Here is a 25,815-nt window from a genome sequence, read left to right as displayed (position 1 = left end):
ATGAACCGCGGAGTCAACTTGCGAGAAGCTGTCGTAAGGGGAAGGTTACGAGTGGAAAGCCACACTCTCTGACCGCGACAATACCTAGGACTCTTAATCCTACGTTTATTGGCGGCTCTCACAGTCTGCGCCCTGTAACGGCAAAGTGCAGACCTGACCCTCCTCCAGGTGCGCTCACAACGTTGGACAAAAGCCTGAGCGGAGGGAACGCTGGACTCGGCGAGCTGGGATGAGAACAGAGGAGGCTGGTACCCAAGACTACTCTGAAACGGAGATAGCCCGGTAGCAGACGAAGGAAGCGAGTTGTGAGCGTATTCTGCCCAGGGGAGCTGTTCTGCCCAAGACGCAGGGTTTCGAAAAGAAAGGCTGCGTAATATGCGACCAATCGTCTGATTGGCCCTTTCTGCTTGACCGTTAGACTGGGGATGAAAACCGGAAGAGAGACTGACGGAAGCACCAATCAAACGACAGAACTCCCTCCAAAACTGTGACGTGAATTGCGGGCCTCTGTCTGAAACGGCGTCTAACGGGAGGCCATGAATTCTGAACACATTCTCAATGATGATTTGTGCCGTCTCCTTAGCGGAAGGAAGTTTAGCGAGGGGAATGAAATGTGCCGCCTTAGAGAACCTATCGACAACCGTAAGAATCACAGTCTTCCCCGCAGACGAAGGCAGACCGGTAATAAAGTCTAAGGCGATGTGAGACCATGGTCGAGAAGGAATGGGAAGCGGTCTGAGACGACCGGCAGGAGGAGAGTTACCTGACTTAGTCTGTGCGCAGTCCGAACAAGCAGCCACGAAACGGCGCGTGTCACGCTCCTGAGTAGGCCACCAAAACCGCTGGCGAATAGAAGCAAGCGTACCCCGAACGCCGGGGTGGCCAGCTAACTTGGCAGAGTGAGCCCACTGAAGAACAGCCAGACGAGTAGAGACAGGAACGAAAAGAAGGTTACTAGGACAAGCGCGCGGCGACGCAGTGTGAGTGAGTGCTTGCTTTACCTGTCTCTCAATTCCCCAGACAGTCAACCCGACAACACGCCCTTCAGGGAGAATCCCCTCGGGGTCGGTAGAAGCCACAGAAGAACTAAAGAGACGGGATAAGGCATCAGGCTTGGTGTTCTTATTACCCGGGCGATAAGAAATCACGAACTCGAAACGAGCGAAAAACAACGCCCAACGAGCTTGACGTGCATTAAGTCGTTTGGCAGAACGGATGTACTCAAGGTTCTTATGGTCAGTCCAAACGACAAAAGGAACGGTCGCCCCCTCCAACCACTGTCGCCATTCGCCTAGGGCTAAGCGGATGGCGAGCAGTTCGCGGTTACCCACATCATAGTTGCGTTCCGATGGCGACAGGCGATGAGAAAAATAAGCGCAAGGATGGACCTTATCGTCAGAATGGAAGCGCTGGGATAGAATGGCTCCCACGCCCACCTCTGAAGCGTCAACCTCGACAATGAATTGTTTAGTGACGTCAGGAGTAACAAGGATAGGAGCGGATGTAAAACGCTTCTTGAGGAGATCAAAAGCTCCCTGGGCGGAACCGGACCACTTAAAGCACGTCTTGACAGAAGTAAGAGCTGTGAGAGGGGCAGCAACTTGACCGAAATTACGAATGAAACGCCGATAGAAATTAGCGAAACCTAGAAAGCGCTGCAACTCGACACGTGACTTTGGAACGGGCCAATCACTGACAGCCTGGACCTTAGCGGGATCCATCTGAATGCCTTCAGCGGAAATAACAGAACCGAGAAATGTGACAGAGGAGACATGAAAGGCGCACTTCTCAGCCTTCACGTAGAGACAATTCTCTAAAAGGCGCTGGAGTACACGTCGAACGTGCTGAACATGAATCTCGAGTGACGGTGAAAAAATCAGGATATCGTCAAGGTAGACGAAAACAAAGATGTTCAGCATGTCTCTCAGTACATCATTAACTAATGCCTGAAAGACAGCTGGAGCATTAGCGAGACCGAACGGCAGAACCCGGTATTCAAAATGCCCTAACGGAGTGTTAAACGCCGTTTTCCACTCGTCCCCCTCTCTGATGCGCACGAGATGGTAAGCGTTACGAAGGTCCAACTTAGTAAAGAACCTGGCTCCCTGCAGAATTTCGAAGGCTGACGACATAAGGGGAAGCGGATAACGATTCTTAACCGTTATGTCATTCAGCCCTCGATAATCCACGCAGGGGCGCAGAGTACCGTCCTTCTTCTTAACAAAAAAAAACCCGCTCCGGCGGGAGAGGAAGAAGGCACCACGGTACCGGCGTCGAGAGAAACAGACAAATAATCCTCGAGAGCCTTACGTTCGGGAGCCGACAGAGAGTATAGTCTACCCCGAGGGGGAGTGGTCCCCGGAAGGAGATCAATACAACAATCATACGACCGGTGAGGAGGAAGGGAGTTGGCTCTGGACCGACTGAAGACCGTGCGCAAATCATGATATTCCTCCGGCACTCCTGTCAAATCACCAGGTTCCTCCTGAGAAGAGGGGACAGAAGAAACAGGAGGGATAGCAGACATTAAACACTTCACATGACAAGAAACGTTCCAGGATAGGATAGAATTACTAGACCAATTAATAGAAGGATTATGACATACTAGCCAGGGATGACCCAAAACAACAGGTGTAAAAGGTGAACGAAAAATCAAAAAGGAAATGGTCTCACTGTGGTTACCAGATACTGTGAGGGTTAAAGGTAGTGTCTCACATCTGATACTGGGGAGAAGACTACCATCTAAGGCGAACATGGGCGTGGGCTTCCCTAACTGTCTGAGAGGAATGTCATGTTTCCGAGCCCATGCTTCGTCCATAAAACAACCCTCAGCCCCAGAGTCTATCAAGGCACTGCAGGAAGCAGCCGAACCGGTCCAGCGTAGATGGACCGACAAGGTAGTACAGGATCTTGATGGAGAGACCTGAGTAGTAGCGCTCACCAGTAGCCCTCCGCTTACTGATGAGCTCTGGCTTTTACTGGACATGAAATGACAAAATGTCCAGCAGAACCGCAATAGAGGCAAAGGCGGTTGGTGATCCTCCGTTCCCTCTCCTTAGTCGAGATGCGAATACCTCCCAGCTGCATGGGCTCAGTCTCTGAGCCGGAGGGAGGAGATGGTTGAGATGCGGAGAGGGGGAACACCGTTAACGCGAGCTCTCTTCCACGAGCTCGGTGACGAAGATCTACCCGTCGTTCTATGCGGATGGCGAGTGCAATCAAAGAGTCCACGCTGGAAGGAACCTCCCGGGAGAGAATCTCATCTTTAACCTCAGCGTGGAGTCCCTCCAGAAAACGAGCGAGCAACGCCGGCTCGTTCCAGTCACTGGAGGCAGCAAGAGTGCGAAACTCTATAGAGTAATCCGTTATGGATCGATCACCTTGACATAGGGAAGCCAGGGCCCTGGAAGCCTCCTTACCAAAAACTGAACGATCAAAAACCCGTATCATCTCCTTTTAAAGTTCAGATAATTGTTAGAACACTCAGCCCTTGCCTCCCAGATAGCTGTGCCCCACTCCCGAGCCCGACCAGTAAGGAGTGAAATGACGTAAGCGATCCGAGCTCTCTCTCTGAGTATGTGTTGGGTTGGAGAGAGAACACAATATCACACTGGGTGAGAAAGGAGCGGCACTCAGTGGGCTGCCCAGAGTAACATGGTGGGTTATTAACCCTAGGTTCCGGAGACTCGGAAGACCAGGAAGTAGCTGGTGGCACGAGACGAAGACTCTGAAACTGTCCTGAGAGGTCGGAAACCTGAGCGGCCAGGGTTTCAACGGCATGACGAGCAGCAGACAATTCCTGCTCGTGTCTGCCGAGCATTGCTCCCTGGATCTCGACGGCAGTGTTGCGAGAATCCGTAGTCGCTGGGTCCATTCTGGTCGGATCCTTCTGTTATGCTGGTGAATGAGGACCCAAAAGCGACTTAACGGAAACAGAGTCTTTATTCCAGTCTTACACAAAAGCGATAATCCTGGATATTATCTAGGTACAAAAAAACAGGAAAACTGAAATCCACTCGTCAGTAGAGAGGAATGACTGGAGACGCGACCACAGACTGCAGGTCGCTTCGGGAAGGCACCGGCCGTAGCTGACATTGACACCTGCTCACACGCAGCATCTGAAGAAGGTAAAACACGACAGGGCGGAACAAGGACACAGAACAGCGAACATCAAGCAAGGATCCGACAAGGACAGAAGCGGAAAACAGAGGGAGAAATAGGGACTCTAATCAGAGGGCAAAATAGGGGACAGGTGTGAAAAGAGTAAATGAGGTAGATAGGAAATGAGGAACAGCTGGGAGCAGGAACGGAACGATAGAGAGAGAGAGCGAGAGAGGGAGAGAGGGAGGGGGAGAGAGAGGGAAAGAAAGAGGAAAAGAACCTAATAAGACCAGCAGAGGGAAACGAATAGAAGGGAAGCACAGAGACAAGACATGATAATCAATGACAAAACATGACAGTACCCCCCCACTCACCGAGCGCCTCCTGGCGCACTCGAGGAGGAACCCTGGCGGCAACGGAGAAAATCATCAATCAACGAACGGTCCAGCACGTCCCGAGATGGAACCCAACTCCTCTCCTCAGGACCGTAACCCTCCCAATCCACTAAGTACTGGTGACCACGTCCCCGAGAACGCATGTCCATGATCTTCCGTACCTTGTAAATAGGTGCGCCCTCGACAAGGACGGGGGGGGGGGGAAGACGAACGGGGGCGCGAAGAAAAGGCTTGACACAGGAGACATGGAAGACAGGGTGGACGCGACGAAGATGTCGCGGAAGAAGCAGTCGCACAGCGACAGGATTGACGACCTGAGAGACACGGAACGGACCAATGAACCGCGGAGTCAACTTGCGAGAAGCTGTCGTAAGGGGAAGGTTACGAGTGGAAAGCCACACTCTCTGACCGCGACAATACCTAGGACTCTTAATCCTACGTTTATTGGCGGCTCTCACAGTCTGCGCCCTGTAACGGCAAAGTGCAGACCTGACCCTCCTCCAGGTGCGCTCACAACGTTGGACAAAAGCCTGAGCGGAGGGAACGCTGGACTCGGCGAGCTGGGACGAGAACAGAGGAGGCTGGTACCCAAGACTACTCTGAAACGGAGATAGCCCGGTAGCAGACGAAGGAAGCGAGTTGTGAGCGTATTCTGCCCAGGGGAGCTGTTCTGCCCAAGACGCAGGGTTTCTAAAAGAAAGGCTGCGTAATATGCGACCAATCGTCTGATTGGCCCTTTCTGCTTGACCGTTAGACTGGGGATGAAAACCGGAAGAGAGACTGACGGAAGCACCAATCAAACGACAGAACTCCCTCCAAAACTGTGACGTGAATTGCGGGCCTCTGTCTGAAACGGCGTCTAACGGGAGGCCATGAATTCTGAACACATTCTCAATGATGATTTGTGCCGTCTCCTTAGCGGAAGGAAGTTTAGCGAGGGGAATGAAATGTGCCGCCTTAGAGAACCTATCGACAACCGTAAGAATCACAGTCTTCCCCGCAGACGAAGGCAGACCGGTAATAAAGTCTAAGGCGATGTGAGACCATGGTCGAGAAGGAATGGGAAGCGGTCTGAGACGACCGGCAGGAGGAGAGTTACCTGACTTAGTCTGCGCGCAGTCCGAACAAGCAGCCACGAAACGGCGCGTGTCACGCTCCTGAGTAGGCCACCAAAACCGCTGGCGAATAGAAGCAAGCGTACCCCGAACGCCGGGGTGGCCAGCTAACTTGGCAGAGTGAGCCCACTGAAGAACAGCCAGACGAGTAGAGACAGGAACGAAAAGAAGGTTACTAGGACAAGCGCGCGGCGACGCAGTGTGAGTGAGTGCTTGCTTTACCTGTCTCTCAATTCCCCAGACAGTCAACCCGACAACACGCCCTTCAGGGAGAATCCCCTCGGGGTCGGTAGAAGCCACAGAAGAACTAAAGAGACGGGATAAGGCATCAGGCTTGGTGTTCTTATTACCCGGGCGATAAGAAATCACGAACTCGAAACGAGCGAAAAACAACGCCCAACGAGCTTGACGTGCATTAAGTCGTTTGGCAGAACGGATGTACTCAAGGTTCTTATGGTCAGTCCAAACGACAAAAGGAACGGTCGCCCCCTCCAACCACTGTCGCCATTCGCCTAGGGCTAAGCGGATGGCGAGCAGTTCGCGGTTACCCACATCATAGTTGCGTTCCGATGGCGACAGGCGATGAGAAAAATAAGCGCAAGGATGGACCTTATCGTCAGAATGGAAGCGCTGGGATAGAATGGCTCCCACGCCCACCTCTGAAGCGTCAACCTCGACAATGAATTGTTTAGTGACGTCAGGAGTAACAAGGATAGGAGCGGATGTAAAACGCTTCTTGAGGAGATCAAAAGCTCCCTGGGCGGAACCGGACCACTTAAAGCACGTCTTGACAGAAGTAAGAGCTGTGAGAGGGACAGCAACTTGACCGAAATTACGAATGAAACGCCGATAGAAATTAGCGAAACCTAGAAAGCGCTGCAACTCGACACGTGACTTTGGAACGGGCCAATCACTGACAGCCTGGACCTTAGCGGGATCCATCTGAATGCCTTCAGCGGAAATAACAGAACCGAGAAATGTGACAGAGGAGACATGAAAGGCGCACTTCTCAGCCTTCACGTAGAGACAATTCTCTAAAAGGCGCTGGAGTACACGTCGAACGTGCTGAACATGAATCTCGAGTGACGGTGAAAAAATCAGGATATCGTCAAGGTAGACGAAAACAAAGATGTTCAGCATGTCTCTCAGTACATCATTAACTAATGCCTGAAAGACAGCTGGAGCATTAGCGAGACCGAACGGCAGAACCCGGTATTCAAAATGCCCTAACGGAGTGTTAAACGCCGTTTTCCACTCGTCCCCCTCTCTGATGCGCACGAGATGGTAAGCGTTACGAAGGTCCAACTTAGTAAAGAACCTGGCTCCCTGCAGAATTTCGAAGGCTGACGACATAAGGGGAAGCGGATAACGATTCTTAACCGTTATGTCATTCAGCCCTCGATAATCCACGCAGGGGCGCAGAGTACCGTCCTTCTTCTTAACAAAAAAAACCCCCGCTCCGGCGGGAGAGGAAGAAGGCACCACGGTACCGGCGTCGAGAGAAACAGACAAATAATCCTCGAGAGCCTTACGTTCGGGAGCCGACAGAGAGTATAGTCTACCCCGAGGGGGAGTGGTCCCCGGGAAGGAGATCAATACAACAATCATACGACCGGTGAGGAGGAAGGGAGTTGGCTCTGGACCGACTGAAGACCGTGCGCAAATCATGATATTCCTCTGGCACTCCTGTCAAATCACCAGGTTCCTCCTGAGAAGAGGGGACAGAAGAAACAGGAGGGATAGCAGACATTAAACACTTCACATGACAAGAAACGTTCCAGGATAGGATAGAATTACTAGACCAATTAATAGAAGGATTATGACATACTAGCCAGGGATGACCCAAAACAACAGGTGTAAAAGGTGAACGAAAAATCAAAAAGGAAATGGTCTCACTGTGGTTACCAGATACTGTGAGGGTTAAAGGTAGTGTCTCACATCTGATACTGGGGAGAAGACTACCATCTAAGGCGAACATGGGCGTGGGCTTCCCTAACTGTCTGAGAGGAATGTCATGTTTCCGAGCCCATGCTTCGTCCATAAAACAACCCTCAGCCCCAGAGTCTATCAAGGCACTGCAGGAAGCAGCCGAACCGGTCCAGCGTAGATGGACCGACAAGGTAGTACAGGATCTTGATGGAGAGACCTGAGTAGTAGCGCTCACCAGTAGCCCTCCGCTTACTGATGAGCTCTGGCTTTTACTGGACATGAAATGACAAAATGTCCAGCAGAACCGCAATAGAGGCAAAGGCGGTTGGTGATCCTCCGTTCCCTCTCCTTAGTCGAGATGCGAATACCTCCCAGCTGCATGGGCTCAGTCTCTGAGCCGGAGGGAGGAGATGGTTGAGATGCGGAGAGGGGGAACACCGTTAACGCGAGCTCTCTTCCACGAGCTCGGTGACGAAGATCTACCCGTCGTTCTATGCGGATGGCGAGTGCAATCAAAGAGTCCACGCTGGAAGGAACCTCCCGGGAGAGAATCTCATCTTTAACCTCAGCGTGGAGTCCCTCCAGAAAACGAGCGAGCAACGCCGGCTCGTTCCAGTCACTGGAGGCAGCAAGAGTGCGAAACTCTATAGAGTAATCCGTTATGGATCGATCACCTTGACATAGGGAAGCCAGGGCCCTGGAAGCCTCCTTACCAAAAACTGAACGATCAAAAACCCGTATCATCTCCTCTTTAAAGTTCAGATAATTGTTAGAACACTCAGCCCTTGCCTCCCAGATAGCTGTGCCCCACTCCCGAGCCCGACCAGTAAGGAGTGAAATGACGTAAGCGATCCGAGCTCTCTCTCTGAGTATGTGTTGGGTTGGAGAGAGAACACAATATCACACTGGGTGAGAAAGGAGCGGCACTCAGTGGGCTGCCCAGAGTAACATGGTGGGTTATTAACCCTAGGTTCCGGAGACTCGGAAGACCAGGAAGTAGCTGGTGGCACGAGACGAAGACTCTGAAACTGTCCTGAGAGGTCGGAAACCTGAGCGGCCAGGGTTTCAACGGCATGACGAGCAGCAGACAATTCCTGCTCGTGTCTGCCGAGCATTGCTCCCTGGATCTCGACGGCAGTGTTGCGAGAATCCGTAGTCGCTGGGTCCATTACTGGTCGGATCCTTCTGTTATGCAGGTGAATGAGGACCCAAAAGCGACTTAACGGAAACAGAGTCTTTATTCCAGTCTTACACAAAAGCGATAATCCTGGATATTATCTAGGTACATGCAAAAACAGGAAAACTGAAATCCACTCGTCAGTAGAGAGGAATGACTGGAGACGCGACCACAGACTGCAGGTCGCTTCGGGAAGGCACCGGCCGTAGCTGACATTGACACCTGCTCACACGCAGCATCTGAAGAAGGTAAAACACGACAGGGCGGAACAAGGACACAGAACAGCGAACATCAAGCAAGGATCCGACAAGGACAGAAGCGGAAAACAGAGGGAGAAATAGGGACTCTAATCAGAGGGCAAAATAGGGGACAGGTGTGAAAAGAGTAAATGAGGTAGATAGGAAAATGAGGAACAGCTGGGAGCAGGAACGGAACGATAGAGAGAGAGAGCGAGAGAGGGAGAGAGGGAGGGGGAGAGAGAGGGAAAGAAAGAGGAAAAGAACCTAATAAGACCAGCAGAGGGAAACGAATAGAAGGGAAGCACAGAGACAAGACATGATAATCAATGACAAAACATGACAATCTCTGTCTGGATTCCAATAGGAATTACACATATTACACACAATATTGCCGTAAATAATTTGATTTTAAAAGCTAATAAGCCTAGTGGAACCTTTCATATAGGGTTCTAGGAAGAACCCTCAGAAGATAAAGTGTTCTCAATAGAACCATTTATAGATGGTTCTAGGAAGAACCTTTAGATGATAAAATGGTTCTTGGTAGAACCCTTCATAGAGGGCTCTAGGCAGAACCTTTCACAAAGAGTTCTCGGTAGAACCATATACAGGGGGTTCTATGAAGAACCTTACATTGAGGGTTCTAAATAGAACTCTCTGCAAAGGGTTCTATTCAGCATCAAAAAGGGTTCCCCATGGGGACAAACCAAATAACCCTGTATGGTTCTACTTAGCACCTATTTTCCTAAGTGTGTAGACTAAGGCTACTCAACCTCATACCAAAGGAGTTGCCTCTTAGACCTTCTTGGACCTAAATGGCAGCATAATGCCTCAATGAGCATCTTATTTACTCAGTGGCTGCATCTCAAATGGCACCTTATTTCCTGTAGTGCACTTATTTTGACCAGGGCTCATAGAGCAATAGTCAAAAGTAGTGCACTATACACTCTTAGAAAAAAAGTGCGATCTAGAACCTAAAAGGGTTCTTCGGCTGTCCCCATAGGAGAAACCTTTGAAGAACCCTTTTTGGTTCCAGGTAGAACCTTTTTTGGGTTCCCTTAAAAACCATTTCCACAGAGGGTTCTATATAAAACCCAAAAGGGTTCTACCTGGAACCAAAAAGGGTTCTACCCAGGCTCCCAGTGTCCTGTCTGGAGCGTGAAGTCACAAACTCTGCTGGTTGGCTACTGGTGAAGCAACATAGTGGTATAGAAAAGCCCTAGAAAACCAATGTAAATTACGATCGTCAGAACGGCCAAAAATGTTTGGGGGGGACAGCCGTTTTGGGCTCAACCTAGTTTATTATGGTCAAGTTCGATCCCCACAGTGAATTATTTAAGAGTTTGTTACAAATTTAGATATTTAATTAAATAGTCATCCAGTCTGACTACTACTGTCACGCCCTGACCTTAGAGCTTTTTATGTCTCTATTTTGGTTTGGTCAGGGTGTGATTTGGGTGGGCATTCTATGTTCTTTTTGCTTTGTTTTTTGTATTTCTTTGTTTTGGCCCGGTATGGTTCTCAATCAGGAACAGCTGTCTACAATTGTCTCTGATTGGGAACCATACTTAGGTAGCCTTTTTCCACATGGTTTTTGTGTGTAGTTAATTTCTGTTTAGTGTTTTGCACCTTACAGGACTGTTTCTGTTTCGGTTATTCTCTTTGTTATTTTTACTATAGTGTTCAGTTTCATTAAAAAGCATGAACACTTACCGCGCTGCGCTTTGGTCCGATTCCTCTTCCTCAGATGACAAAAACCGTTACAACTACACAGGACCACGTGCTGACACAGACCAATCATGGGATATGAGGATGCTCCCAGTTGACTCAGGCAGGATGAAAACGACTACATCGACCATGATCCTTTGCTCTTGACAGCCACTTTCACTATGATCCTTAGTGCCATTCAGCCCCATTTAGCAATAGGGCATGCTTAAAATTAACATACTTCTGGTTTCATGTGCCAATCGGGAGTTTTCCATGGGAATACGCGGATGACATCAGCACTGTCACTATCTACTGGAACCAAAAAGGGTGCTCCTATGGGGACAGTCGAAGAATACTTTTTTCTAAGAGTGTATAGGGAATAGGGTGCCATTTGGGACACAGGCAGGGATTGCGAGCAGAACTAATCATATCTATGCAAAGGCATGGCGTGTTGGTTACTGTAAAATTGTTACGGTTTTCTTCCGTTGAAGGAGAGTCGGACCAAAATGCAGCGTGGTTAGTTCGATACATCTTTAATAGACGAAAAAAACACGAACAATACAAAACAACAAACGGAATGTGAAAACCTAATACAGCCTATCTGGTGAAAAAACACAGAGACAGGAACAATCACCCACGAAATACTCAAAGAATATGGCTGCCTAAATATGGTTCCCAATCAGAGACAACGATAATCACCTGACTCTGATTGAGAACCGCCTCAGGCAGCCATAGACTATGCTAGACACCCCATAAAACCCCAAGACAAAAACGCACCACAATAACTAACCCATGTCACACCCTGGCCTGACCAAATAAATGAAGACAAACATACTATACTTCGACCAGGGCGTGACAAAAATAAACAAACAACCTCCCGACTCTCTGAGCGTGAGATGCAGATGCTCGGCTCGCAGCCTCACACACCTCACGTTCACAGTGAGAGATCAGCTTCAAAGTGCCTGCTCAAATATGCACATGATGATGTTTCATAATTTCTACCAAGTATGAAATGGTAGCGGTTCCCATGCATTATGTAGATGTGGACCACAAGAACTATGATAGAGCTTTTGAATGTGTGTTAAGATTTTGAATTTAAAAAGTGTTTTAAAGAGCATCAGGGCTTCATTCGATGGTAAACTGTCTAGATTTTGTCCCACCAATTCAAGTTGTGGGAGCTCAGCTTGAAATAAGGACAGACGTTCTCACCGGCAACATAGGACTCATGTCTACTGTACTCTCGTACAAGAAAGAGACAACATTTTACAGTAGCTCACATACAGAGACACCGTAACAGCAGCAAAGGTAACTTGGTAACACTTTATAGGTTGCCTTTATAAAGTTCATTTTTCTAAATGGCTTATAACAGTTATTTAATCATTTGTAAATGCATCATAAACAAATGTGAAAGGGTACCTTATAAAGTGTTTACTGAGCACTCACTATGTGAACCTGTCTAAATCTGTCCAGTTTGGAAAAAGAACAAAGTAAGCAACAGCACAGGCCAAGTTAAATGAATTTGTCCTGCATATAGTTGATTACGACACCAATTAAACTCTACAGAAGACCTAGGCCTGCCATTTGTGTAAGGGAAACTGGACCAGCCAAGTCATAGGTTGCTTCAAAGCCAGGTAAATGTTAAAGTGTTTACCCTTTTCAAACCAAGTGAGCCATTGCATGGAAATACAAGAGCTCTCTCAAATGTCACAGTTTGAGGCAGTGAAATGAGGGTAAAAAAAATGGACACATCAAAATGCCTGGTTTGTGACACAAAGGCTTTTGTTAACCATCAGTGACATAAAGCTGTTATGAAATTCAACGTTAAATTCAACTTTTATACAGTACATGATTATAAACCATTATAATATGGCATTATGCCATTGACAGTACCAGTCAAAAGTTTGAACACGCCTATTCATTCAAAGGTTTTTCTTTATTTTTACTATTTTCTACATTGTAGAATAATAGTGAAGACATAAAAACAATGAAATAACACATATGGAATCATGTAAAAAAAAGTGTTAAACCAAAAAAAGTGTTAAACAAATCAAAATATATTTTATGGATATTCTTCAAAGTAGAAAGTAGAACTCCCTTTTCCTTGATAACAGCTTTTGCACACTCTTGGCATTCTCTCAACCAGCTTCATGACGAATGGTTTTCCAACAATATTGAAGGAGTTCCCACATATGCTGAGCACTTGTTGGCTGCTTTTCCTTCACTCTGCGGTCCAGATCGGGTGATTGTGGAGGCCAGGTCATCTGATGCAGCACTCAATCACTCTCCTTGGTCAAATAGCCCTTACCCAGCCTGGAGGTGTGTTTTGGGTCATTGTTCTGTTGAAAAACAAATGATAGTCCCAGTAAGTGCAAGCGAGATGGGATGGTGTATCGCTGCAGAATGATGTGGTCGCCATGCTGGTTAAGTGTGCCCTGAATTCTAAATAAATCACTAACAGTGTCACCAGCAAAGCACCTCCGTGCTTCATGGTGGGAACAACACATGTGGAGATCATCCATTCATCTACTCTAAATCTCACAGACACAGCGGTTTGAATCAAAAATCTCAAATTTGGACTCGTCAGACCAAAGGACAGATTTCCACCAGTCTAATGTCCATTTCTCGTGTTTCTTGGCCCAAGTAAGTCTCTTCTTATTATTGGTGTCCTTTAGTAGTGGTTTCTTTGCAGCAATTCAATCATGAAGGCCTGATTCATGCAGTCTCCTCTGAGCAGTTGATGTTGAGAATTGTCTGTTACTTGAACCCCGTGAAGTATTTATTTGGACTGCAATCTGTAAGTCGCTCTGGATAAGAGCGTCTGCTAAATGACTTAAATGTAAATGTAAATGTGTGAAGTGCAGTTAACTCTAATGAACTTATCCTCAGCAGCAGAGGTAACACTTGATCTTCCAGTCCTGTGGCGGTCCTCATGAGAGCCAGTTTCATCATAGACCTTGATGGTTTTTGCGACTGCACTTGAAGAAACGTTCAAAGTTTTCTAAATGTTACGTATTGACTGACCTTCATGTCTTAAAGTAATGATGGACTGTGGTTTCTCCTTGCTTATTTGAGCTGTTCTTGCCATAATATGGACTTGGTCTTTTACCAAATAGGGCTATCTTCTGTATACCACCCCTACCTTGTCGCAACACAACTGATTGGCGTAAACGCATTAAGAAGGAAAGAAATTCCACAAATGAACTTTTAACAAGGCACACCAATTTGGTATTTTATTAGGATCCCTATTACTCTTCCTGAAGTCCACACAAAACATTTAACATGGCATAATACAGAACATTAACAGACAAGAACAGCTCAAGGACAGAACTACATACATTTAAAACAAGGCACACGTAGCCTACATATTAATGCATACACACAAACTATCTAGGTCAAATAGAGGAGAGGGATTGTGCTGTGAGGTGTGGCTTTATCTATTTTTTAAATCAGGTTTGCTGTTTATTTGAGCATCAATAGATGGAACGGAGTTCCATGCAATAATGGCTCTATATAATACTGTACGCTTTCTTGAATTTGTTCTGGATTTGGGGAATGTGAAAGACCCCTGGTAGTATGTTTGGTGGGGTAAGTGTGTGTGTCAGAGCTGTGTGTAAGTTATCTATGCAAACCATTTGGGATTTTCTACACATTAATGTTTCTTATAAAAAGATGAAGTGATGCAGTCATTCTCTTCTCAACTCTTAGCCAAGAGAGACTGGTATGCATAGTATTATATCAGCCCTTTGATTACAATGAAGAGCAAGACATGCCCATCTGTTCTGGGCCAGCTGCAGCTTAACTATGTCTTTCCTTGCAGCACACAACCGGACAATAATTATGATTAGACAAAATTAGAGCCTGCAGAACTTGCTTTTTGGAGTGTGGTGTCAAAAAAGCAGAGCATCTCTTTATTACGGACAGACATCTCTCCATCTTTACAACCATTGAATCTTTATGTTTTGACAATGACAGTTTACAATCTAAGTATCCAAGTAATTTAGTATCCTCAAATTGTTCAACAGCCACAACATTCATTACCAGATTCAGCTGAGGTCTAGAACCTAGGGAATGATGCTCTTAGTTTTAGAGATGTTCTGGACCTGTTTATGACTGGCCACCCATTCCAAAACAGACTGCAACTCTTTGTTAAGGGTTTCAGTGACTTTATTATCTGTGGTTGAATCATCAGCATACATGGACACATATGCTGTGTTTAATGCCAGTGGCAGGTCATTGGTAAAAATAGAAAAGAGTAGAGGGCCTAGAGTGCTGCCCTGCAGTACACCACACTTTACATGTTTGGCATTAGAGGAGCTTCCATTAAAGAAATCCCTTTGAGGTCTATTAGATAGAGAGCTCTGAATCCACGATATGGCAGAGGTTGAAAATCCATAACACATGCATTTTTTCAACAACAGGTTATGGTCAATAATATCAAAGGCTGCACTGAAATCTAACAGTACAGCTCCCACAATCTTCTTACTATCAATTTTTTTCAACCAATCATCAGTCATTTGTGTCAGTGCAGTACATGTTGAGTGCCCATCTCTAGAAGCATGCTGAAAGTATGTTGTTAATTTGTTTAAAAATAAATGTTTTTTCCAATAGTTTGCTAAGAGCCGGCAGCAAACTTATAGGTCTGCTGTTAGAACCAGTAAAGGCCACTTTACCACTATTGGGTAGCAGAATAACTTTGGCTTCCCTCCAGGCCTGAGGGCAAAGACTTTCGTCTAGTCCCAGATTAAAGATATGACAGATAGGAGTGGCTTTAGAGTCAGCTACCATCCTCAGTAGCTTTCCATCTAAGTTGTCAATGTCGGGAGGTTTGTCATTATTGATCAATAACAAGATTTTTCCATCTCTCCCACACTAACTTTACAGAATTCAAACTTGCAATTATTTTATTCGTTTTTTTTATGCATGAATACGATGGTTCACTGTTCGTTGAATTGAAATGCATTCCAGGTGACTACCACATGAAGCTGGTTGAGAGAATGCCAAGAGTGTGCAAAGCTGTCATCAAGGCAAAGGGTGGCTACTTTGAAGAATATAAAATATATGTTTTGGTTACTACATGATTCCATATGTGTTATTTCATATTTTTGATGTCTTCACTATTATTCTACAATGTAGAAAATAGTAAAAAAATAAAATAAAGAAAAACCCTTGAATGAGTAGGTGTGTCCACACTTTTGACTGGTACTGTATGTTGTACTAAGAGTTGTGCAAAGTTGGTAGAATATTATTCACAGCTGTAATGGCTGCCACAGGTGCTTCCACCGAGTATTAACTCTGAGGTGTGAAGACACATGTAATCAAGACATCTTATTTTGAATTAATTCAGACATTTTTCTCAAACTTTCTTTCAATATAAATATGTGGAGTAGGCTGTAGGTAAAAATCCAGTGTAATCCCTTTTTAAATGTAATTATGGTAACTTCAAGTAAAGATATGCAAGTTGGGCAAAGATTTTACGTAACGAAAGTAATGCGTTCTAATGTTAAAACGTAGAGCTTTTTAGTAACCCATTCTCTCCACAGGTATTGCGGACCGATGCACAACTGTCAAGTACCATTTCTCTCAGCCCATTCGGCTTCGAAACATCCCGCTCAACCTGACGAGAACCATTCAGCAAGATGAATGGCATCTCTTACGTAAGTATTGCAGACTGAACGTCCCACAACCACCTGCAATAAAACCTCTTGCATGGCTAGCAGTTTTTTATAGAGAGAAATAGTAATTGTGTCTTTAAGTAGGAACTAAAGGAGGCTAACTGCACCATGGATCATTGGCCAAAGCCTATGGGGAAATGTATGCTTTTTTGGAGGGGGGGTTGGATAAATGTAAAAAAAATAAAAAAACGTCTGTGGTATAAGGCCACAGGCTTATGAGATCTTATACGTTTCTGTCACGCCTTGGTCATTGTATCTTGTGTTTTTGTTATATGTTTGGGTAGGCCAGGGTGTGACATGGGTTTATATGTTGTATTTCGTATTGGGGTTTGTATTAATTAGGAGTGTGTATTAGTAGGGGTGTGTCTAGTTAGGCTTGGCTGCCTGAGGCGATTCCTAATTGGAGTCAGCTGATTCTCGTTGTCTCGGATTGGGAACCGTATTTAGGCAGCCTGAGTGCACGTTGTATTTCGTGGGCGATTGTACCTGTCTTTGTGTTAGTCACCAGATAGGCTGTAATTAGTTTCACTCGTTTGTTGTTTTGTATTCTCAGTTATTTCATGTACAGCATTTTCTTCATTAAAAGTCATGAGTAACCTACACGCTGCATTTCGGTCTGACTCACTTCAAACAACAGACGAATATCATTACAGAATCACCCACCACGATTCACAGACCGAGCAGCGTGTGAACTGGCAGGATCTGAAGGTGGACGTTATGGACAACAGAAGCAAGGATTATACGACGAGGGAAGAAATCGACAGGTGGGCGGCCGACCCAGTGCGAGTGCAGGAGCCCGCCTGGGATTCCCTACAGCAATGCGAGGAGGGCTACAGGCGAATCGAATCAACGAAAAAGACACGCCGGGAAAACGGAGAGGCGCAGGTTTAAACAGGCAGCGACAGCTGGAGCAGCAAAGGGAGGTTGAATTATTTGGAGAATGGACATGGGAAGACGTGTTGGATGGTAAAGGTTGTTACACTTGGGAGGAGATATTGGCCGGAAGAGATCGCCTCCCATGGGAACAGGTGGAGGCACTAAGGAGAGCAGAGGCAGCGGGAGATAGGAGCCGACGATACGAGGGAACACGGTTGGCAAGGAAACCGGAAAAACAGCCCAAAAAAATTATTGGGGGGGAGCTAGAAGGGAGAATAGTTATGCCAGGTAGGAGACCTGCGCATACTCCCTGTGCTCACCGTTGGGCTAGAGAGACCGGGCAGGCACCGTGTTATGCTATGGAGCGCACAGTGTTTTCAGTGCAGGAGCATAGCCCGGTGAGGCACATACCAGCTCTTCCTATTGGCCGGGCTAGAGTGGGCATCGAGCCAGGTAAGCTTGGGCAGGCTCGGTGCTCAAGAGCTCCAGTGCGCCTGCACGGTCCGGTCTATCCAGAGCCACCTCTACATACCAGTCCTCCGGTAGCAGCTCCCCGCACCAAGCTTCCTGTGCGTGTCCTCACGCCAGTACCACCAGTTCCAGCACCACGCACCAGGCCTCCAGTGCGCCTCGCCTGTTCAGCGCAGCCAGTGCTTTTCTCCTCTCCTGCGCTGCCGGAGTCTCCTGTCTGTCCAGCGCCACCAGTGCTACCAGTCGGCCCAGCGCGTCCAGTGCGCCTCGCCTGTTCAGCGCAGCCAGAGCTTTTCTCCTCTCCTGCACTGTTGGAGTCTCCCGCCTGTTCAGCTCAGCCAGAGCCTTTCTCCTCTCCTGCACTGCCGGAGTCTCCTGTCTGCCCAGCGCCGCCAGTCGGCCCAGCGTCACCAGTCTGCCAGGATCCGCCAGAAGTGCCAGTCTGCCAGGATCCGCCAGAAGTGCCAGTCTGCCAGGATCCGCCAGAAGTGCCAGTCTACCAAGATCTTCTAGATCGGCCAGACAACCTTAATCATCCAGGTCCACCAGCCAGCCAGGATTTACCAGAGCCTACTACCTGCCTGAGCTTCCTCTCAGTACTGAGCTTCCTCTCAGTACTAGGCTCCCTCTCTGTACTGGGCTCCCTCTCAGTACCGAGCTTCCTCTCAGTACCGAGCTTCCTCTCAGTACTGAGCTTCCTCTCAGTATCGGGCTTCCCCTCAGTACCGGGCTTCCCCTCAGTACCAGGCTGCTTCGGTCCCGGGCTGCCCCTCTGTCCCGGGCTGCCCCTCTGTCCCGGGCTGCCCCGCTGTCCTGAGTTGCCCCTCTATCCTGAGTTGCCCCTCTATCCTGAGTTGCCCCTCTATCCTGAGTTGCCCCTCTATCCTGAGTTGCCCCTCTGTCCCGAGCTGCCCCTCTGTCCCGAGCTGCCCCTCTGTCCCGAGCTGCCCCTCTGTCCCGAGCTGCCCCTCAGTTATGTGGGGATCAGGGTGAGGACTATTAGGCCATGGTCGGCGGAGAAGGTGGATTATCCTAGGACGCGAAGGGGAGGAACTAGGGCATTTATGGAGTGGGGTCCACGTCCCGAGCCAGAACCGCCACCATGGACAGACGCCCACCCGGACCCTCCCTATGCTCTTGAGGTGCGTCCCGGAGTCCGCACCTTAGGGGGGGGTTCTGTCACGCCTTGGTCATTGTATCTTGTGTTTTTGTTATATGTTTGGGTAGGCCAGGGTGTGACATGGGTTTATATGTTGTATTTCGTATTGGGGTTTGTATTAATTAGGAGTGTGTATTAGTAGGGGTGTGTCTAGTTAGGCTTGGCTGCCTGAGGCGATTCCTAATTGGAGTCAGCTGATTCTTGTTGTCTCGGATTGGGAACCGTATTTAGGCAGCCTGAGTGCGCGTTGTATTTCGTGGGCGATTGTACCTGTCTTTGTGTTAGTCACCAGATAGGCTGTAATTAGTTTCACTCGTTTGTTGTTTTGTATTCTCAATTATTTCATGTACAGCATTTTCTTCATTAAAAGTCATGAGTAACCTACACGCTGCATTTCGGTCTGACTCACTTCAAACAACAGACGAATATCATTACAGTTTCGTTCTATGAGATAATCTTCCTCAGCTAATTTTTAAGCATTTATGTAATCAAAACAAGCACACAAAGCACATAAATACTTTATAATTCATAAAGGTCATGCAGTCTTACTGATATTATCTCATAGAACAAAACATATAAGATCACCTAAGCCTGTGTTAACTTCAGATCTTATTTTCAGTGTTTATCCTAAAATCCCACTCCTTCCCCATTAATTTCCCCCATTTCCCCTAACAAACCAGAGGTAGAAAATGCTAGCTCATTTCCGTCTGGGTCTGAGCAAAAATATGGACAATGGATAGATGGCCTTGGTGTGATGTGAGAAGTTTGATTCCAGGTGCCCCACAACTGCTCTCTGTTGGTGTCTGCGGTGGGATAGTCTGACGTCTTTCATGAGTAGTGTTAGGGTCCTTTAAGATCAGCTTTTCCAGGTAGTTGTTGGTGCAAAAACGTAGCTATCCTAACTTTCATCTTACGGATTTGGGGCAAATTTCTACCACCATCTTTGCTCAACCAATAGCATTGTATCCCTACCCATATTATTTCCATTATTTATTGGGGAATATTTGTACTGTTCTTGCTCTTCCCATCCCTTGTATTGTGTGTTTTTTTTGTATAAATATTTACATGTTTTGTATGTGTGTTTTTTAAATATGTTTTTCAATGCTTCATACAGTACTGTAGACTAAAGGTTCTGTCTGTTGTGTCTAGGTTTGATAATGAAATAACAGTGGAAGTCCAAATGCCAGTGCTCCATATTAATTTGGCTTCATGCTGTGGAACCTTTAGAACCTTCAGACAACCCTAGTGATCTCATCAGACATCCATGATCTGTAATAAGGCTACTACTGGGTACACATGGTGAATATGTTAAGTTAACCTTTCGAAGCTAGTATTCCTACTCCAATGTCCAACCCCTGATGAGTGGATTACTACATGCTTATGGAAAATGTTCACGGGGAGGAAGTAAATGTCAGCTCATACAAGAAAAACATATTAACGCCACACAGTCTATTATTACTGCACAACTAGTCTGAGGAAGTCAAAAATACGATTGGTTTTCTTTGTCTGCATGCCATCTTTAGACAGTGTTAGCATCCCAAATGGCACCCTATTCCCTATTAAGTGCACTACTTTTGAGTGCACAGTTGTTCCCTATTAAGTGCATACGGTGTTATTTGGGACGCTGCCATTGTTTTTCCTGCTCGAGGTTGATCCTGTGTTAGGATACTGCAACTCGATCTGACAAATGTATGAGATGCAGATTAGGCCTAAACATTTTTGGCAAAGTATCAGATATGTGATTTATGATCAATGTGTCATAATGTTGTAGCAGTATATCATAAGTTGCAGGAATTTAATATTACCATCAACATATCCCACTATAAAACTGTTGTGTGTTGAGTGACATAATGCTTGCCATAACGTTTACTGAAAACAAGGCACAATGCTGTCATGATGCATTAAGGAAATCATTAAAATTCACCTATTTTTAACAGTCGTGGCTGGCCATTTTATGTTATGACAGGCATCATGTCATTCTTATGACAGGGTTGTAACAAATGTAGGACAGGGGAGACCAAAAGACAAGCATTACCTAACAAAAACTCGTGTTTTTTCCCGTGTTTGTTTGGAGACTGTTGACGGGCAGCACGAGCGGGTTTACCAGGGGGCGGTTGTCATGGAAATGTTGGTGTGTGCATGTGTGCTAATGTTTTCACTCGTGTTTGTGCTCTTGTGTGTGTGTGTGTGTGTGTGTGTGTGTGTGTGTGTGTGTGTGTGTGTGTGTGTGTGTGTGTGTGTGTGTGTGTGTGTGTGTGTGTGTGTGTGTGTGTGTGTGTGTGTGTGTGTGTGTGTGTGTGTGTGTGTGTGTGTGTGTGTACGCTTTGTGTTTGTCTGTGTGTGTGTGCATGTGTGCTTATATGTACGCTTTTGTGAATGCTGGTGTCTGTATCTTTGTGTGCTTGTGTGCTTGTGTGCTTGTGTGTGTGTGTGTGTGTGTGTGTGTGTGTGTGTGTGTGTGTGTGTGTGTGTGTGTGTGTGTGTGTGTGTGTGTGTGTGTGTGTGTGTGTGTGTGTGTGTGTGTGTGTGTGTGTGTGTGTGTGTGTGTGTGTGTGTGTGTGTGTGTGTGTGTGTGTGTGTGTGTGTGTGTGCGTGAGAGAGTGCTATGTTTATATGTGTGTGTGTCTCAGATCTGCGGCGAATCACGGCGGGGTTCTTGGGGATGGCGGCTGCCGTTTTGCTGTGTGGCAGCATTGTGGCCACAGTGGGCTTCTTTTGGGAGGAGAGCCTCACCCAGCACATCTCCGGCCTGCTCTTCCTCATGGCAGGTACAACGCCTGCCAACTACCAACACCCTACCTCTCCTGTGTGTGTGTTAGGGCTTTCATTGCCAACGACCTACCTATCCTGTGTGTGTGTGTGTGTGTGTGTGTGTGTGTGTGTGTGTGTGTGTGTGTGTGTGTGTGTGTGTGTGTGTGTGTGTGTGTGTGTGTGTGTGTGTGTGTGTGTGTGTGTGTGTGTGTGTGTGTGTGTGTGTGTGTGTGTGTGTGTGTGTGTGTGTGTGTGTGTGTGAGAGTGCGTGTGTGCGTGTGTGTGTGTGTGTTAGAGAGAAAGAGAGAGAGAGACAGGCAGAGAGAGATATAGAGAGTGTGTGGTTCTCTTTCCCTTTCATTGTTGGTTTCTTTGTGATGGCAGCTTTCAACTTTTGTCTCTCTCTGCCTCTTTTACTGCAACCTATCTCTATATCTCTAGTTTTCTCCCTCTCTCTCTCTCTCTCTCTCTCTCTCTCTCTCTCTCTCTCTCTCTCTCTCTCTCTCTCTCTCTCTCTCTCTCTCTCTCTCTCTCATCGCCAGAATACTAACCACCGGTCCTGGGATTCATCATTATGCACACCTAGCACTCATCATTACGCGCACCTGTTAATCATTATGATTCACACCTGGGCTTCATTAACTTCATCATTTCTTCCCCTTTATATGTCATTCTCTTATGTTTTCTCACCAGTTGGTATTATTCTTGTGTACCAGCGTATAGCCTGATGGAATTGTCTCGTTTCTGGTTTTGTCATTTTATTAAACTTTTCACCTGCACCTGCTTCCTGACTCACAGCTCCGTTATTACACTTTCTCTCTTGTCCAAATCTTCCTCCAAAGTGTTCATCAAACACATACAGTAAAGGCTCTTTTTTTAGCAGAATTTGTAAGTGCCTAATGGATACAGAGGCATTCATAATACCTTACAGACAGGTGTTAATATGCATAATAAAACATGCCATAAGCATTCATAATAGCTCATCGCTACAAACAGGAGACTACTTCTATGGTTGTATGCAAACATTCCTATAACATATTTATAACATTACAATAGGGCGGATAATTTTTAATTTCAGTTGTGTTTTAGATTTCCTTTCAACTTGTGTCTTTTATTTATTTATGTTATACTCGTTAATTTCTGTTCCATGTGAATGGCAATCCGGATTGGCACATCCATTTTTTAAACTTTTAAATGAATAATATATATATAGCCATTGAAGAATATAACTTAGAAATGCCTCATGATCTTACTTCAACTGTCTAACCTGTCATTTGTTATTTTAATCCTGCATTGTCTCTTTAATAAAAATCTTGGAAGTTACAATTTGTCCCCTCCAGGGATCTTCTGCACCATCTCCTTGTGCACCTACGCCGCCAGCGTCTCCTATGACCTCTCCCGGAACCCACCCTTCATCTACGGACTGCCCGGCGACGTGGACCATGGCTACGGCTGGTCCATCTTCTGCGCCTGGGTCAGCCTGGGACTGACCGTGGCATCAGGCTGCCTCAGCACCACCTACCCCTTCCTCAGCCAAACCAAGGCCCTGCACTCCAAAACCGCACGGGAGTCCTCAGTATGAGCAGTGTGAGAGAATTGAGTGCCCCCTGTAGAATCGGGGGGGGGGGGGGGCTGAATTGTTGGTGTGGACATTTTGTTGCTGACTGAAAACCAATATAAGAGGAGCTGCTTTATTTTTATGAAACCAGAGATGACAACATAGTGTTTCAGTGAGATGTGGGAATCTTGTTGCTCTTTTGTGGACTCTCGTCATCCTTTATCGAGGTGTTATGCAAGGTGCAGGTGTTATGATGTGTTATTTATGTGTGTTTGTATGTGCACACAGGCAAACCCACACATACATATGGACCTACACACCCGTACACAAGTACACACACAAATTTCTCTCTCAACCAAAGTTCTCTCTCACTCGCTGTCTCTCTCTCTCTCTCTCTCTCTCTCTCTCTCTCTCTCTCTCTCTCTCTCTCTCTCTCTCTCTCTCTCTCTCTCTCTCTCTCTCTCTCTCTCCAAGACATGGAGAACAACATGAGAGTGAATAACATGAAACAACTTAAATACCCACATAGGCATACCACACACACATAAAAATTGTATATTTTCAAAACTCTTAAGTACAAAACTCTAAACTGATAACATGTGTAATGCCCCCTATCTTATGTTCAGAACTTTTGACTGTGCATTCATCGGGGTTTCACACATCTTTCACCCCTGAGTCATTAATGCAAAATCAAAGTTTTCCTCAAATGCCACAAGCACATTTTTTTTGTCACCAATACATCAGATAATGATAGGCTCACCATATAGTCATTTGAACTACCACTTTCAATTGTTGTTTTATTCAATCACTTTGGCACAATTTTCATTAGTATGTGGTAAATTTTCGCAACAAGCACAAAAATCAAAACAGATCATCACAATCGCTCATGTTTCAAAACTTTAAGCACATTTTTAATTGACTGAGTACAACAAACAAATTCACAATGTCACTTGTTCACTGCACCAAATCACCTTTTCAATTTAGATAAATATTCAATATATATATATATATATATATATGCTTTTCAAAATGCAATATTCACTTTACTTTTCATATTAGTTTCTTGTTATTTGTTAACAATACTATAAACTATCACTTAATCAAACTGCTCAAAATGACTGAACCACAATTATGTACTGCCTAGTTAACATTTATAGTTTGATAACTGCTGAACACTGTAAATGTCTACATTTTTACCTAAATGTATCACTTTGACATCAATTTATGCTGGAAGTTTTGAAACATGAGCCATTTTCATTATCTGTTTAGATTTTTGTGTTTGGAGTTGTGTAACACAGCCTATGAGATCCGATGGATTCGATTGGTAATTTCAGTTGTGGCAATCAAATTGTACAAAGTTTTTAGCAAACCCATTAACCAGTCCATTCCCAAACAGATGAGGCATAATCACTAAAAATTTGCTAGACTGTGAGAAGAATGCTGACAATGATAGACAAAGGACTACAGCGTTTGTTGTTTACATAGTTGAGGAAAGTAATTTTTCTCGCTCAACACAAATGGTGCACAATTCTACATTGAAATGTGAAAACAGTGGAAACTGGATGAGATAATGTTGACACCGCTTGAATGGATGTAAGACTTTTGTGTTGAACCATTATCACAGATATTTTGAGCAGCCAACGGTGAGCGGTGGGCTCTGAAAATTAGTTGCTGCCCCATGGAATGGCCAGCTTTCGCAACAACTCTATCTGACCTGGAAGACTTGTAGGGACCTTGAATGGCTTGTGGGGACATTAAATGACATCTGTTGACCTTGCAGGTTATGTATGTTCAACTCAGCATGCTGTTTCAGAAGCAGAGCAGCATTTCTGAAACAGTACAATGAGCTTCAAGTCTTCTCTATGAATTGTAAATAAAAGATTATCAACAAGAACATATCTTAAGAGTTTATGACATTATGTTGAGCTTTGTCTCTGTGTGTTACCTGTGTTACGAAGGCCTGCATGATGCTGTCATAATGCATTTTCAAGACCCCCTTATAATGTCATATAATCATATCATAATGATCCTTACTAAATGCACCATTTCATATCAGTTGACAAAAGATATTTTATTCTTAAGGTATTATAAAGGAGCCTTCATACGCTCATGACAAAGTCTTGTCAGTAAATCCATTGTAGCACATCAGAGCATGGTTTCATTACCAGATACCAGAGGTCTTAAGCAGTATTGCCATAATCGTCTTTGTTGGGAGCTGGGAGCGGTGCGTACTGGACAGGTGACTTCAACAGGACCCTCATACAGTTTAGATCTGCCTGCTCTCGAGATCACGATGCGTAAACTACACTCTCTGTCTTACTTGCCACAAACACATTGGTAAAACAAGACCCAACAGCCTCTACTGCAGTCCTGAATTAATCTGAGGATTTCTGGTCTACACACATGAATATACATTCTGAGGTGTGTACACAGCACGCAGGAGTCGCTCAATCTTCTTATGGACCACAATGGAGTAGGTGATGGGGAAGTCTCTCTCTTCCACACCCAGGAGTATCATGACGAACCCTCTGTCTGTAACAGAACTTTTACAGTTTTAGGTCACGTCGTGGCAGAATGCCTCAGACAGGATCTTGGGCTTATTCTTTGTTTTCAGAAGTCTTCTGAGCTGCTCCTTGTCGATGCCCTTCAGGTCTCCTCTGATGATTGG

General features: G+C 45.9%; 1 protein-coding gene across 1 annotated transcript in view; it reads left to right on the top strand.

Annotated features, from left to right (window-relative positions):
- The window catches only part of LOC124016136 (transmembrane protein 178A), a 41,639-nt gene extending 16,609 nt beyond the window's left edge, over positions 1-25,030 (top strand). The window contains exons 2-4 of the mRNA XM_046331669.1: positions 16,201-16,314; positions 21,469-21,606; positions 22,930-25,030. Of these exons, the coding sequence (XP_046187625.1) occupies positions 16,201-16,314; positions 21,469-21,606; positions 22,930-23,171 (494 nt within the window). The 3' untranslated portion in view covers positions 23,172-25,030. The remainder of the gene's footprint in view (positions 1-16,200; positions 16,315-21,468; positions 21,607-22,929) is intronic.
- The last annotated feature ends 785 nt before the right edge of the window (positions 25,031-25,815 follow it).

This window comes from Oncorhynchus gorbuscha, linkage group LG26 (genome assembly GCF_021184085.1).
Source record: "Oncorhynchus gorbuscha isolate QuinsamMale2020 ecotype Even-year linkage group LG26, OgorEven_v1.0, whole genome shotgun sequence".
In the NCBI taxonomy this organism is placed as follows: domain Eukaryota; kingdom Metazoa; phylum Chordata; class Actinopteri; order Salmoniformes; family Salmonidae; genus Oncorhynchus; species Oncorhynchus gorbuscha.
Note: the sequence above shows the minus strand (reverse complement) of the source record. Positions and strands in the feature narration are given on the sequence as shown.